This window comes from Mustela erminea, chromosome 16 (genome assembly GCF_009829155.1).
Source record: "Mustela erminea isolate mMusErm1 chromosome 16, mMusErm1.Pri, whole genome shotgun sequence".
Taxonomy (NCBI): Eukaryota; Metazoa; Chordata; class Mammalia; order Carnivora; family Mustelidae; genus Mustela; species Mustela erminea.
This window is the reverse complement of record NC_045629.1, coordinates 66,168,429-66,183,970: the sequence shown is the minus strand read 5'-3', so window position 1 is coordinate 66,183,970 and position 15,542 is coordinate 66,168,429. Positions and strand designations below refer to the sequence as shown.

Genomic DNA, 15,542 nt, shown 5'->3' with positions numbered 1-15,542 from the left:
TTCCTGAAGCAACTAAAACGTAAACACCATTCAGTATAAAAGCACTTCTGAGCAACTCAGAAAACACTGTAAACTCTCACTTTTTTATACCTGTTCTTAATGATTTTTTACCCGGCCCTCAGTCCCTTTAAAACCTATGGCAGGCTTTTGAGAAATGCTTTACTTCTCCTTTAGTCTCTCCTAGAATTTGGAAACCATGTCAGCACACCGTCCCAGATTTTTCTCTCCATGAGATTCGTGGAACTTCTCTTTTATTATTATTTTGTGTTGAGGTGTAATCGATAAAATTTAAAATACATAAAATAATCATTTCCTATACATATATAGTGAAATGGTTACTGCAGTCAAGTTAATTAATACACCTAGCACCTTACCTAGTTACTTTTGGGGCATGTATGTGTGGGGAGATGCTTAAGATCTACTCTCTTAGCAAATTTCAAGTATGTAATACAGTATTATCATTAAGTAGGGTCATCATGCTGTACATTAGATCCTCGGGACTTACTCCTCTTATAACTAAAAGTTTATACCCTTTGACCAACATCTCCCTCATTTCTCCCACCTTCCAGCAGCTGGCAGCCACCATTCTGCTCTGTTTCTATGAGCCGGACCTTTTTCAGATCCCACATTTGAATGGTCACACCCAACATTGTCTTTCTCTGTCTGCCTTATTTTGCTTAGCCATAATGCCCTCGAGGCTCATCCATCCTGTTGCAAATGGCAGGATTTCCTTCCTTTTTAAGGCTGACTACTACATGTCATGTGTGCGGGTGAGCATGCTTGGGCACACGTGCCCCGTTTACCCATTTACCCATCAGTGGTCATGTAGGTTGTTTGTATCTTGGATCTTGTGAATAGTGCTGCAGAGAACGTGGTGTTGTAGATCTGTCTTTCAGATACTGATTTTGCCTCCTTCAGACATAGTCCCAGAGGTGGCATTGGGGGATCTGGTAGTGCTAATTCTGATTTTGTTTTTGCAGAACCTCCATACTGTTTTGCAATCTGGTTGCACCAATTTCCATGCCCACCGGCAGCGTGCAGGGGGTCCCTTTTCTCCCTATTCTTGCCCACATTCGTTGTCTCTTGGATACTTTTCTATCCTCAATGAATTTTGCAACCAAAAAGCTTTTCAGCGAACCTTTTTCTTCAGGTCAGCATTGCCAAACAACCCTCCCACCAATTTGTGGACAAAAGAAAGCTCCTCGGAGTTATACCGCAAGCTCGTTGCTAGAAACTCAACAGCATGCAATGTTTTATTTCACCAGTACATTTGCTTTACAATATTTAAGCTTACGAGAGAAAATAAGCTTTTGGGTTTCCTTTGTGCAGTTCTTAATCTGGAGAGAATAAGCCCTTTGCCTAAGAAAGTACCTCTCCCGTGCACCAAGTGAATAGACACCAGGAATTCCTCTAACAAATCGTCGTGTTTCTTTCTGTATTAAAAGATAAGGCTGGAAATGCAAATATCCTGGGGAGAGGTAACATTTACTAAATTATACTCGTGCCAGCCTGCAAATTATTGATAGCGGCATTTCTCTCCAAAGGAGGTTGAGATATCAAGGAGCAGGACAGAGCAGGAGAGAGAGACCCAGGGGGCTCAAGGGGACACGTGAGAAGTAGGAGCCAGTGGCTGCTCAGAAGGGTAGCACTTGGAATCTGAGAGTTCTCTTTTCTTCCGTCTGGCTTCTCGGAAAATATCTACTGCGCGAGTCACATTTTATGCTGGGCGTGTTTTAAAGCCAGCGTGAACATCACGCAGTAAAGATCACCCTCGGAATCCCCTGAAATCTCCCATAAAGTACAGTTCTCTTGCTTCTCTTTCTTTCTTTCTTTTTTTTTTTTTTTTTTTAAATAAAGGTTTACTTACTTATTTGACAGACAGAGATTACAAGTAGGCAGAGAGGCAGAGAGAGAGGGGGAAGCAGGCTCCCTGCCGAGCAGAGAGCCCGATGCGGGGCTCGATCCCAAGACCCTGGGATCATGACCTGAGCTGAAAGCAGAGGCTTTAACCCACTGAGCCACCCAGGTGCCCCACTTTTCTCCTTTTCTCAGGAAGCCCAGTATCACCAGCTCTTCCTGGACACAGGATCGCTTCTCACAAGGGCACAGATCGCTGCTTCCTCCACTGAGACTCCTGCTGGTTTGCTTGTACTTGGACGTTGTGCGCCCGTTGGACCTGTCCCCAGAAGAACATTGGGCGCAGCCAGATGCTGCGAACCACAAGGAACACAGGGGAAGGCAGTCTGATGCAGGAAACAGTGTCACGCTCTCCCTGGGACATACACATGCCCAGGAATGGAACAGAGCAAGGAACTGACACGTTCTTCCAATTGTTCTCTTTTGCGCTTTCTTAATTCTCTTTTTGGCAGAGCAAGCGTAGTTGAATTTGTCTCGTTAAAAGCATGTCATTCAACACCTCTGCATGTGTCACCAGAAGCAGGCCCCCTGGGCACCTTTAAGTCCCATTCTAGTCCTGGAGACAAGCTGGCTCCACAGAAGGCAGAAAAACCACGAGGAACACTAGCACGAGACCAGACCCTCTGGGTTTAGGGCGGAAAACCGAGAGCCAATCACCAATCTGGGAGCTTTTTACCAGGTGACAAGTCAGGGGAACACAGTGGTTTTCGGTTTGATGATTTTCTCTCTCTCTCTCTCTTTATCTGTTTCTGTCTCAACAGGCTGGTCCATTCAGGTCCGGGCAAAGGCTCGCCCCAGGCTGGTGTGGATCTGTCCTTCGCGACGCGAACGGGCACCAGGCAGGGGATTGAAACGCACCTGTTCAGGGCCGAGACCAGCAGGGACCTCTCCCACTGGACGAGGACCATCGTGCAGGGCTGCCACAACTCGGCGGAACTGGTCACCGAAGTCACCACAGGTGAGTCCCACCGGATCTCAGGGCAACAGCGCGCCCCGTCCTCCACCCCTCCTCAGCGTAGTTCCAGGCTTGGCCTTCTGGGCTGTTTGGAATTCTAGAAGTGACCTTAAATGCTTTCAGATTAGGGCACCGTGTGCCCTATTCCAATGTCAGTCTTTTCCCATCTCCATTCAAAAAAGAGTTGGTCACCTAGAGAGTCAGAGGTCATTTTCCTACCTATGACCCCCCGGGGGGCTTCCTGCAGGCACAAGCTTTGAGGCACTCAGACCGACTAGCAGGGTTCTTGTTTTTAACAGCGGAGACTGACTCTGAGTCATTTATCACAGAGTAAAATTCTTGGAAATAATAATTCTGCTAGCTCACGGAGTTGATGGGGGAAACTGGGGCACCAGTTTCTGAAAAAGCAGAAAGCAGAGGCATGGGTTGGGGGTGGGGGGTGGGTTTCAACAGCAAAGGGCAGAGCCTTGAGAAGAGACACCGGTGCCCCTGGTCTGAGTGTTGACACCAAGGCGGGACAGAAGGAGCGCACAGCGGCCCCGTTCATGCAGAGCTCTGAGAAAGGACTATTTACATGGGTTATTTACATGGATTACATGTTTGTAGAAGGAAGACATATATATATATATACATATATATACACATATATATATGTATACACACACACACACACACACACACACATTTTTTTTTTAAAGATTTTGGTTTTTTATTTGACAGAGAGCGACATAGTGAGAAAGGCAACACAAGCAGAGGGAGTGGGAGAGGGAGAAGCAGGCTTCCCGCTGAGCAGGGAGCCTGATGTGGGGCTCTGTCCCACAGCGTTGGGATCATGACCCAAGCCAAAGGCAGGCTCTTAAGGACCGAGCCACGCAGGCGCCCCAGGAAGACTCCTTCTATACCATCCTATTTATTGAGTGTTCTCAGGACATGCCAGGCATTTCATATAATGTCTCTTGGTGTTTTCCACACTATGAGAAACAATCCTATTATGGGTCCAGAACTCAATGAGTCGAGGCAAGACCAACATTTAAAAAATTAAATTAAATGGAATGCACATATCAGTGTAAATACTGCTTAGATTTGTGGAACTTTGGATTCAGGGCTGCGTGTGTCCCGCGACACAAATCATTGCCTTCTCTCATCGAATCCTCACAATTCCCTTGCCAGTCTGCCTTTACCGAATCTGGAAGCAAATCCTTAAGAAAGGTTAAGTAACTTGTCCAGGATCTCACAACTAATAAATGTCCGGACCAACTTGAACACTACATTGTGTCCTTCTAAAGCCCATTCTTCATTGACTCCAGGGCCTACCGAGGCCTGGACGCACTGCTGTAGCGCTGGTCAAAACCCAGCAGTTCTGTTCAGGCAGCTGTGATGAATGATTTTCATGCCACTCTCCAAATCAGATGATTGATAGGTGATTGATAGGTGACAGACAGATAGATAGAAATGCATCTGTATATAAATATATAGATAATTTAATTTTTTATTGGCCAAAGATAAAATTAGAGACTAGAAACTAATATGAATTTCAGCTAAAGTGAATAAGCTAAGTATATACTGTAAAATCTTGGACATCAGGACACCCGGGTGGCTCAGTCCATTAAGCAACCAACTCTTGGTTTTGGCTCAGGTCGTGATCTTGGGGTCATGAGATTGAGCCCCACATCGGGATCCACACTAAGCACAGGGTCTGCTTCAGATTCTCTCTCCCTCTCTCTCGGGTCCTCCCCACCTCTCTAAAATAAATAAATACATCTTTTTTTTTAAGAAATGGTGTATATTTGCTAAGGTGGAGTCCACATGAACCCGGTGATTTTCAGCAGCCCCCACCATGTACAGTTAACAGTGTCGTTGATGCTGTTGCTCCTGGTCCTGAGATCTAGGATTGTTTCTGGTTCTGAGATTGAAGGCCAACCTCTCTTCCATGTCTCCTGCCGTCACTCATAGCAAGGGCGTATGTGACGGAGTAGCTGCTCTCCTCAGCAGCAGTCTTCCCGAAAATCCGCCTTTCAGTCTCTCCGGCTGCTTCTTACAATACTGTCCCCTTTCTCTCTTCTGTCGTGTTTTCTCCTGTGCTTTCACTTCTCTTTGTCTCTGGGGAGCCAGTACAAGGAAACAGCCATGGTGTGGGATGTAAGCCAGAAAGCCCTGGATTCAAATTCCAGTCCTCTCTCTCTCTCTCTTTCTTTCTTTCTTTTTTTTTTTTTTTTTAAGATTTTATTTACTTATTCATGACAAACAGAGAGAGAAAGGCAGAGGGAGAAGTAGGCTCCCCACTGATCGGGGATCCCAATGTGGGGCTCGATCCCAGGACCCTGGGATCATAACCTGAGCCACCCAGGGATGCCTCCTATTTCTTTCTTAATCTCTTACTTACTCTTACTCGAATCTCTTGTTTTCTTCATCTGTAAAAAGAAGGAAATAATAGTATCTACCTCACAGAGTTGTTGTCGAGAACGAAGAGAAATAACCCACATGAATCTCCTGGCCCAGTGCTTGACACATAAGCTCTCTCTACATATTATTATTAACAATTAGTTGTTACCCTGTCATTATGTCCCCAAACCTGTGCTGTCCAGTATGCTAGCTTCTGGTCCTGTGTGTCTATTTCAATGTAATTAATTAAAACTAAATGAATTAAAACTAAATGAATTCCTTAATCACTTGAGCCCCATTTCCAGGGCTCAGTCACCCCCTGTGTCTACCTAACGGCTCCCATGAAAGGTGGTGCCGATCTAGAGCATTTCCGTCATGGCCCAGAGTGCTACTGTACTGCTGTGCTCTAGAGGAACAGATTTCCCGTAAGACATCTTAGGTGCAGCAGTTCCAAACAGAAGTAAAGTTCTTTTTGGTTTACTCCTAAAACCTCAGATTGCTGTGATTCAGCCGTTTGGGGCTGGGGCCTGAGAATTTGTACCTGGTAACATCCCAGGTGGTACAGCTGCTCCTGGGCCGTGGGGCCCTCTGGGAGCAGCACCACCCCAGGGAGCAGCCTCCCCCAGGAGCAACTCCCACTCAGGAGTAGTCGAAAAGACGGGACACGCGTCAGTGTGTGGCAGGGTTTCTCCACATTCCGAATCTCTACGCATGCAAACATGAAAAACCAGATGTTTTGTCGACTGTCTGCTGCAGAAACTCCAACAAAATGGCTGCCTTTTTGTAATTACCCTGAAACTGATTGGTGCCATTTCCCGTCATTGCTGGAAACCTTCTGAGAGTGTCCCCAAAGCTCTTACTCTTATGCTGCATCTGTACAGCAAGAAAAATTAGAGCTTTGGACCTGAGAGTTAGAAAACTAGACCTAATGAACTGACACGTGAAAATGCTGGAGAAGTTCCACGCCCCTTGCCACAAATTCAGGAGTGTTCTAGGAAAGAATGGAAAAGGCCAAGTGGATTTGGTTTAGTTTACATTCCGCAGATTTTGCAAAATCTTTCTTTCTCAGTATGCTGAACTCTACTTAGACAGGAAAGCCACGGAGCGGTTGGTGGACCAGCCAAAGGAAACAACAAAGCACTGTGTGCACTGAGCTAGCCCGGTGGTGGGAGAGAAGAAATTCTCTGCGGTGACCGCAGGTGCATCCCTGTTACAGATAGAAAGATGCCTTGTGGGAGTGGAGGAATGGGCCTTGTGTTTTAATCAGAGCTTCAATTAACTTGCTAATGTGTTGGATTTGTCCTGTGTGGATTGAGAACATCTTCAGATAATCAGTTCCATTACAGGAAGGCCATGAACACCAGCTGAGGTCAGCTAGAATTGAAAGTAACCACGATCAGTTGATTCGGAATGTCTGAGGGCATAGCTTTAAAGTTCAAATACAGAGGCAGAAAAAAGAAAAACCTGTTTAAAGCTCATTCGCGCACTTATTCTATAGGTAGTAGAAGTAAAGAGGGTCGGAAATAAGGATTCAAGATGGGAAACCATACCTAGACCCATGCCACTGTCTCTGGCCATCCCGGGACGGCAGGGATGGCGGAGGTCTGGGGACTTCTGAGATGAGATTTGTGGAGGGGCTCTGCTCAGAAGGACTCAGAACTCTAGTAGAGAATGTAGTGGATCTTTGGGAAATAGTAATCCTTAGTTACAAATTGAAAGATGCCTGTGGGAAGTCGGAGGAGGGGGTACACTTTTAACCAGAGCTCCAATTAAAGGCCACCTTATTCTGTGAGCAGATAGAGTCCCCTGTCCCTTTCCCCCAAACCTGGAAGGTCCCCCAGCCGTTACAGTTGTCCCCAAAGGTCAACTCTCAAGGTCCCTCTCCACCCCGACTGCCAGAGTTTGAGAAAGATACATGACACGGAGTGGAAAGAGCTTGAATTTCGAATTCTAAGCCACCTCAATTGGGCCACATTTCACCTATAATATATTAGCTAAGGTCCTGATTTAGAAGTTGGTGGTAAGGTGGTAAGGTGAGGTTTATAAAGCTGAGTTGAGCTAAGGATGGGACAGAGCAGTCTTAATGCTCCATTACTCCTCCCAACCCCCCCCCCCCGCCCACCCCCACCCTCCACCCCATCCCTGACTCGGTTCCCCTCCCAGGAAAACGTCTGGTTTCCCTAAAGAGCTTTCAGATGTATATGAAGGTCTCAGCCAATTTACTTGCCTGCTGGGGTCTGTTAAATGCGTTGTTCTTTGAGCCGAAAAATCCAACCTGATACTTAATAACCTTTTCCAGAACTCTTTGATCAAAGGTTTAAACCTTTGCACGTCTTCCTAAATAGGAACTAGGATTCTGGGGCAGTCCTCCGTCAGCTCAGATGCTTCGAGCACTGATATCTTTTCCTAAACGCAGTGAGGACCACACATGAAAGCGGACGGCTGTTCTGATCAAGAGGTGTTAGTTTTGTTCCTCGGGATCAGAGGGTCCCCTGTGACCACCCCCTGAGCAGAGACGGGAAGCAGCCTCCTCCATGGAAGGGGCCCCGTCTGAGAATCGCTCTGCAGTCCAACTTCCCCAGGACCCACGATCCTCAGATCGCCAGGGGACCTTCTGAAACACTCATTTCTATTTATAAGATGAGATTTGTTGGACTTTTTTATAAAAAATAAAAATGGGATGATTTTTAAGCTGCTCACTCCCGACTTCTTCGGTGGGTCACATTAGTAACAGGATGGAGGAATGCGCACTCCTTTCACCGGGTGGGGGCGTGGCAAGGGGGGGCACGGGCGTGCGTGCCTGCGTGTGTGTGTGTGTGTGTGTGTGTGTGTGATGACGACGACTCAGAGCTGGCTCGCCCTCTATCAGATGTCAGGTCTTTTTTCCCCTGACAAGGCCAGCAGAAGGTAGGTACCCTCGTACGGTCAGGGAAAGGCTAGAGCCCAGACAAAATTCAGTAAATCCCAGCAAAAGGCATTCTTTCAGCTTATTTCCCTTGGTTTCATGGGTCAAGTTAAATGACAGTATCCAAATCAGTCCAAGGAGAATATTTTCGTGAGCAACGATTAATTTTCAACTTGGGGAGAAATGGGCGGCCGGTCCCGGGACCGAGGAGATGGGCTGGGGTAAGCGCGTAGGAAAATGGACGGACCTGGCTGTGGCCACTGCACTCTCTCCTCTCTCCCCTGCAGCTTGCACCTACAAAAACCAGGAGTGCCGCCTGACCGTACATTATGAGAACGGATTTTCCATTACCACTGAGCCACAGGAGGGTTCCTTTCCCAAGACAATCATCCAGTCTCCCTATGAAAAGCTGAAAATGTCTTCAGACGATGGAATCAGGATGCTGTATCTAGATTTTGGAGGCAAGGATGGAGAGATTGTAAGTGTGTTTCTACAGACAGCCTGAGTTCCTATGTTACTCATTGGGCAGCACATCCGTGAGGGCTTGTGAATGCACCATGGCCTTATTATTTATGTGGCCGTTGACTGTTTACGAAGTACTTGCAAGTTCATGTCTTCTTTGATCCTTGAAAAACTATGAGATCCAATTATTCCAAAGTTCCTTACTGCGGTCTTGTTTCCCACTAGCATACCACCTAAATATTTGAACCAAGGAGTCTTTCAGAAAGTTAAAATTAAATTCTTATCAGATGGGGTCCCACCGGCTTCAAAATGCACCATTCTTTTTTTTTTTTTTTTTTTTTTTTAAGATTGATTTATTTTTTTTGAGAGACAGAGCACACAGAAGGCAGAGGGAGAAGCAGACTCCCCACCGAGCAGGGGCCCCGACATGGGGCTCGATCTCATAATTCCTGGATCTTGACTGGAGCCGAAGCCAGACGCTTAACTGACTGAGCCACCCAGGCGCCCCTGCACCATTCATTTTTAAAAAGTACCAAGTCTCTAATCTAGCCGTGGCATTGTGCTCGTGTCGGGGGTGCAAGCATGGACGCTGAGCAGGGCCAGCCCGGGGGCAGGTCTCCGAGGAGCACAGCACATGGAGAACAGAGGTGGACGGTTGGAAACAGGGGCGGAGCAGAAGGGGCAGCGGGGAACAAAGAGAAACTTGGTCAGTGATACCCGCGTGCAGAGAAGGCCAGACGAGGGCCCAGAAGTTTCGGGCTAATGGCAAATAATGCCTAACAAAATTAGCAAATTTGTCAGTTAAAGTAGCTTTTAGAGTTCTATCAATAATATGCAAATAGCCAGGATATTTAAATTCATGATTTCCTGCGATCGATCGTCACTGCCTATTACAATAAAAAAAGTGTATTTCTTCAGTTCCGTGAAGGGTGAGAATTACGTGTTCTTTCCAGCCAGCGCAGCTGTTGACATTCTCAGGAAGACATAGCATCTCATTTAAGCTGTCAAATGCTGAACTTTTAAGAGGACCTTGATTCTGTAATAACTAGGCTCTCTTTAAGTCCTTCCTAAGTCACTAGGTTAGTCAACAAATATTCATTGACTCCTGTGGATTACAGGGATGGGGAATATATAAAATGCAGGTAAACCTCAATTTCAAAGTAATTTCAGTGAAACTTGTGGCCTTCCACAATCCCTCCCTCCGCCTCCAGCCCCTTCAGTGGTTTCTCCAGTGGGACTGGACTGGGACTTCTCTGGAAAGAATTCAGGGGCTGATGGAAGCGTGGAACCGAGACCACACTCGAGAGCACGAGGCCTTCATTTCAAAGTCTGAGCAGGGCTGTTGTGGAAGGGGCGCCTCACAGCAACCCCCCCATCAGAACTTGCTTTCGGAAAACACTTCCCAGCCCATCATCTTCCTTTTAAAATGGATCTGTGGGGGACCTGGGTGGCTCAGTGAGTTAAACCTCTGCCTTCAGGTCAGGTCATGATCTCAGTGAGGGTCCTGGGATGGAGCCCCGCATCGGGCTCTCTGTGCATCAGGGAGGCAGCTTCCTCCTCTCTCTGCCTGCCTCTCTGCCTTTTTCTGTCAAATAAATAAGTAAAAATATTTTAAAAAATAGATCTGCAGGGCTTTACAGGATTTTTGCCTTATTGTTTGTATTTCAGTAAGTTCAGCCTGAAGCAGCAGTTTGGAAAGACACAAGTGATCTGAAAGTCCATTTTACTCGAAATACTTGTAATTCAGTTGCTGCTCTATCCATTGTTCGACCCAGTGCTCTTTCCTGAAGGTGACGGCTCCCTAGCAAAACAAAAACAAGAACAAAACAACCAAAAAAACAAAAGGCTCTTGGCCTTAGCCTTGGCTTGAAAAACCAAGGTTCTTTTTGCCAGTGAGGAAAATCACTTATGTCTAAATTTCTGCCTTTCTGAAGCCTGTAATTACAACCTGACTTGGAAGATGTAGGCAGGACTTCGCGTTTGCCACCAGTCCATCCTGCTGAGAAGGGCAAGTTCACACACAGCTTCCCCAGGCCTGGTTCTCCAGCCCCAGGAGGCAGGCCCCGCCAGGCCTTCCCTCTCCCTTTCTGGAGAAGGGAGCAGACATGGGCTGCAGGAAATGGAATAAATTGTTCTTTTTCTGTCTCTGTAACTAACTCACTAAATGTCTTGGGCACGTCCTTTTATGTCTTTGGAGCTGGGTCTCAGTCCATAAAATTAGATTCCTTCCAAAAGTTGCGTTCCGTGTTAGTGAAACAGAACACTGTGGTTCTCCCCAACTTTGGCGTCACAGAAAGTCTTAGAACTTCTTCAGATCTCAATTTCCCCTATAAAACGTGCAGATAATGGCCATTAGCTCATAATGGTTTTGTGAGAATTAAATAAGATGATGTAGAGGAAATACTCAGCCTGATTCATAATTAATACAACCCTAACTTTGCTAGGTGTTATTACACACTCAGGTGGCTGTCCCCCAACAGTGTCGTCAGCAGAAGAGGACTGGGGACAACTCCTCTCTCTCATTCTCTCTGATCACAGGTTGGGCCACATGTAGGAACTGCTAAGAAGGGAAAGACTTTAGTGGGGTTTTAATGGACAGGCGACACACATGTTACAACAGTCCAAGGGCACAGGACACTGGGGACACAGCCGCTGAGCAGTGTGGCTTCCCCATTTTGAGGGTTCACACGCTATCTCATTGAATACTCTAATTACCCTGTGAATTAGGTAGGACTAGGAAAAATTTTAAGTGACTTGTTCAAGATTACATATCTCAAAAGCTTTTTTTTTTTTTTCCCTAAAATGTTAAAACCGGGACTCGAACTGAATCCTCTGATGTGACATTGAGTCCTGCTTCAAGCTTACCTCTCACTATTGGGATACCAAAAACAAACAGTTTCGATAGTCAAGAAAGGCAACATCAACATTTATGCTATTGGTATATGTAAATTTCACAGAACCTATTTCAGGAACAAAGATGGATGTAAAAAATAAGTTCACAGAGTTATTTTTTTAAACCTCACTGGGGGGCGAGGCAAGGATTTAAAAACCGTAATTCTGCATCAAGCGTTGATTTAGAATCGCTCACATGCTCTCTTCTTTTGGGATTTCAGCAACTGGACCTTCATTCCTGCCCCAAGCCAATTGTTTTCATCATTCACTCCTTCCTGTCGGCGAAGATCACAAGACTGGGCTTGGTGGCCTGAACCAAGGGGGGATTTGCCTTCGAGAAAAGGAGGGCGGCTGCGCCCCCAGCGGGTGCCATCAGACACCATGAACGGCGCACCAGGTGTGGCATGCCAAGGTCGGCGTTGGATCCCCGAGTTCTCTCCACTGCCCCAGACTTCTCTGTCCGCTTCGCCAACAACGGGTGGGGGAGGGGAGGGCAAGAAAACACCACGAGGAATATCAGAAGAAAAGTGGCTTTCTAGAACAGTAGAAGGGTAACAAGGTGAGGGCGAATGGGAATAAATACACAACCTGGTTTTGAACTAATGACAGTCAAGGCTATCATGACCACGAGAACTCGTCTACCAGTCCTAGGCAACTGGTTCACCCAGCTAAGCAAGAACTCAGTAGATGAAGAATGGACATTTCACCTCTCTGTCCCCAGTGACAGTGATCTTTTGTTTTATTGTGATTTACTGCCTCCTTCCAATTGAGTTGACTTTCGCTTGTAATGAAAGAGCAGTGCTTCAAAGGGAAACCCACCTTTTCAATTTTAAGTATGAAGCGGCTATAATTCTCTTCCTAATGACTTACCTTTCAGTGACGTGGAATGACCCTGCGGTATTCTCATTAGCGTATGCTGAGTGAGAATTAAATAAAGCCTCAGCTACTGATCTGAGCTGGAAGCTGGTGGAATCTGAGCCGAAGTAGACTGTTTATGTCGCAAAGCTTTGCGGTGCAGAAGGGTGGTGTGCCTGAGAAGTGGTTCAGCGGGGGCCTGCACTCAGACCAACGCGTGCTGTCTCCGAGCCAAGACTGATAGCTTCACTTAGAGAAAGGAAATTACGGATATTTTTTTAAAAGATTGTCACTTGAGATATATGTGGCATATATATCTCATATATGTAACATATTATATATATACATATATATATAAACAATTCACATGAGGTTAACTAATTATCCCCATTTTGTGGTTTTCAGCAGAAGTACTGAGCAGTTGACTGACCCTTGTTTCTGCCTGTGCTCGCGTGCATGTGTTTTCAGACCAGTCCTAGAGTAGCCTCATAGAATTCTGACAGCTTCCACAGCTCTTAGGAATTGCAGGGAAATAATATAATGACCTAGTATTTTTCTACAAGAATATTTTCAGACAACATAGAGTGTATTGCTGATTTAATGCTTTTATTTTTACCTTTCAATTCAAATTCACTCAAAAGACACCTGTATTATTTGATTTTGGAGTCGCCTTCCTCAAACTTAAAAATTAGCTCTAGAGTTTCTGTAAGCATTTGTAACTCTCCTTTTCCTCGTACTTTACGTAAACAAATGCTCTGGATTCGATCTGTGTGTTTTTTTCAGAATTGTCTTTCAGCAACTACCTATGCAAAGAGCTTTTAAAGTCAAAACTGTTTTAAAGGAATGTAATTTTGCCCACGGAGACACATACGTTTATTGAGTTACAAAGCAGCATCCAAAGTGTGTATCAAGTAATACTAGTTCCAAAGGGCATTGACTGAGTGGTGTTTTGTTGTGTTTTGTTGGGGAGGGAGGCAGTGAGAATAAGAGGTTTGATGTTCAAAAATGTGTTAAATAATAGAGGTAAGAAAGTGAAACAGATATCATGACTGTGGGCCTCCTCAAAGACGTCAATGTCTACATTGTGATTCTTCAAGGGGGGACCCCCTGTACCATTCCTACACTTTAAAGCTTACAGAGCTCCTTTCTGACAGCATTTTGGGAAGCAGGTGTTTTAAAACAAACAAACAAACCAGGGGTGCCTGGCTGGCTCGGTCAGTAGAACATATGACTCTTGATCTCGGGGTCTTCCGTTCAAGCCCCATGTTGGGTATAGAGATTACTTAAATAAAATAAAATACAAAAAACACTTTGGGAAACACAGCTTTAGGTCACTGATTTTTTTTTTGTTTCCGTTTCCCATTTTAAAATGCTCAAGAGTGAAGTCCCACCTGAATATTATAGGGAAGCTTTGATTCGTTTGTGAATTATACTGCACTCTTTCATTACGTATTTTTGAAGTCACTGGAATGTTGTCATACAAGAGAATTATGCATTGTAAATAACATTAAAATACATATATTAAGGCCAATAGTTCAACAATATGTAATCTGAGGTGCTCAGTACTACAGGAAGTATGAGTTAATTACTCATAATTAAATTGCAAAGATCCTATTCTATATTTATAGATGAATTAAAATGATCATAATTACAAATATTTCTTCATCACTTGAGTTTTAGACTGATTAATATCTGGGTGGGGGTCAACAAATTACATTCTCTGCATTTATAAAAACTTAATTTAAATATTTATATTTTAGAAAAAATACATTTGAATAAATTAATGCATTTTCTGAATTAAAATGTACTAGCAAGAAGTAGACGATTTTACTAAGAGAATTATGTATATGAATCCTTGTTTTTTCCTTCAAAGTTAAGTGTGTCATATCAGAGTGGCTATGGTGAATCGATTTCAAATACTCATTTTTCCTTGTTTCTGAATTGAAGAAATTACATAATGATTTTACACTGTAGATTTTAATCTTGTCTTGATGTGTGTTTGAATGTTGTAAATGACACACAATCAGATGTCTGGATCATGCCTGGGTAGAGTTGGAGAATCAACTGATTCATTTGGGGGAATTTGTTTTTGTCCAATCTGCTCTGTGTTTAATCCGTTTCTTATTGGTATCAATGAATTATTAAATTCGCATTTGTCCCTTTAAGGGTCAACCAATACTAATGACTGATGTTTCAGCTGTACTTGTGGGAAGCCACCCATTTGCTCTTGGTGAGGTTCAGGGAGCTCTAAGCATCCCAGGGATTTAAAGAAGGCCAATAGAAATATAGTTACCAATCTCCTTCCCGACTTGAACTAAGTAGAAGAAAAAAACCATAAACCTCTTAAAAACACCCAGGTAGGGCGTTTAATTAATTCTTTCAATTGATAAAATTAAAATGCTAAAAAATGCATTCGCCTGAAATTAATGAGAAGCCTTTCTGGCCTGCCTTTTACAAATACGAGGTATTCCATCTTGAGGGGATTGGAGTGGACAGGGGTGAGGGAGTAATTTTTGAATGTACATTGAGTTTAAAAAAAATGTGCCTATGTTTATAGCACCATGGATGTCATGTAAAATTTATATATGAATTAAATAAATATTCACCTCTGAATATGGTGGACCGGCTGGCTGGTGGTTTCATCAAAGCCATAGAGGGAGTGTGAAGACACAACCTGCTCTTCTCTTCCTCCAGGACTGGCTCCAGAAGGTGCTAATGGGTAAAGGAGGATGCCACTGGAAAATCTGGTTTTTTGGGGGAGTAGGGTTGTGTATAATTTCAGGATGTGTCTGCATCTGGGACTTGGGGATCTTGGCTCTCATTTTAACTAAAAAGTTTCATGGAATTTAAGCTGTACGCCAAGCTCCAAATACTTAAGTTCTCTGTCCTACTACAACTTGGTTTGTGTTTCAATTGCTTATTATTAATCTTAGTCTACGGCTGAGAAGTCTTTCTACTATTTGAAAATTGAGTAGTAGTGAGATTACATTTAGAACTGTAGAATCTCACTTTTGAAGAGACTTCAGAGGTCATCAAGCCCATTAGTGCCCTAAGTTTATTTATAATTTTAGCAATACTACCCTAGGATCTTAGGGTATATGACTTGCTAGTAACAGTGCAACATAATATATACATATAAAAATGAATGTGCACCAATTAAAATTTTTTAAGAAG

The 15,542-nt window shown here is 44.3% G+C and overlaps 1 protein-coding gene across 1 annotated transcript in view; it reads left to right on the top strand.

Annotated features, from left to right (window-relative positions):
* Positions 1–14,993, top strand: part of SNTB1 (syntrophin beta 1) — a 230,981-nt gene extending 215,988 nt beyond the window's left edge. Inside the window, exons 5-7 of the mRNA XM_032316662.1 lie at positions 2,679–2,875; positions 8,447–8,637; positions 11,735–14,993. Of these exons, the coding sequence (XP_032172553.1) occupies positions 2,679–2,875; positions 8,447–8,637; positions 11,735–11,827 (481 nt within the window). The 3' untranslated portion in view covers positions 11,828–14,993. The remainder of the gene's footprint in view (positions 1–2,678; positions 2,876–8,446; positions 8,638–11,734) is intronic.
* The last annotated feature ends 549 nt before the right edge of the window (positions 14,994–15,542 follow it).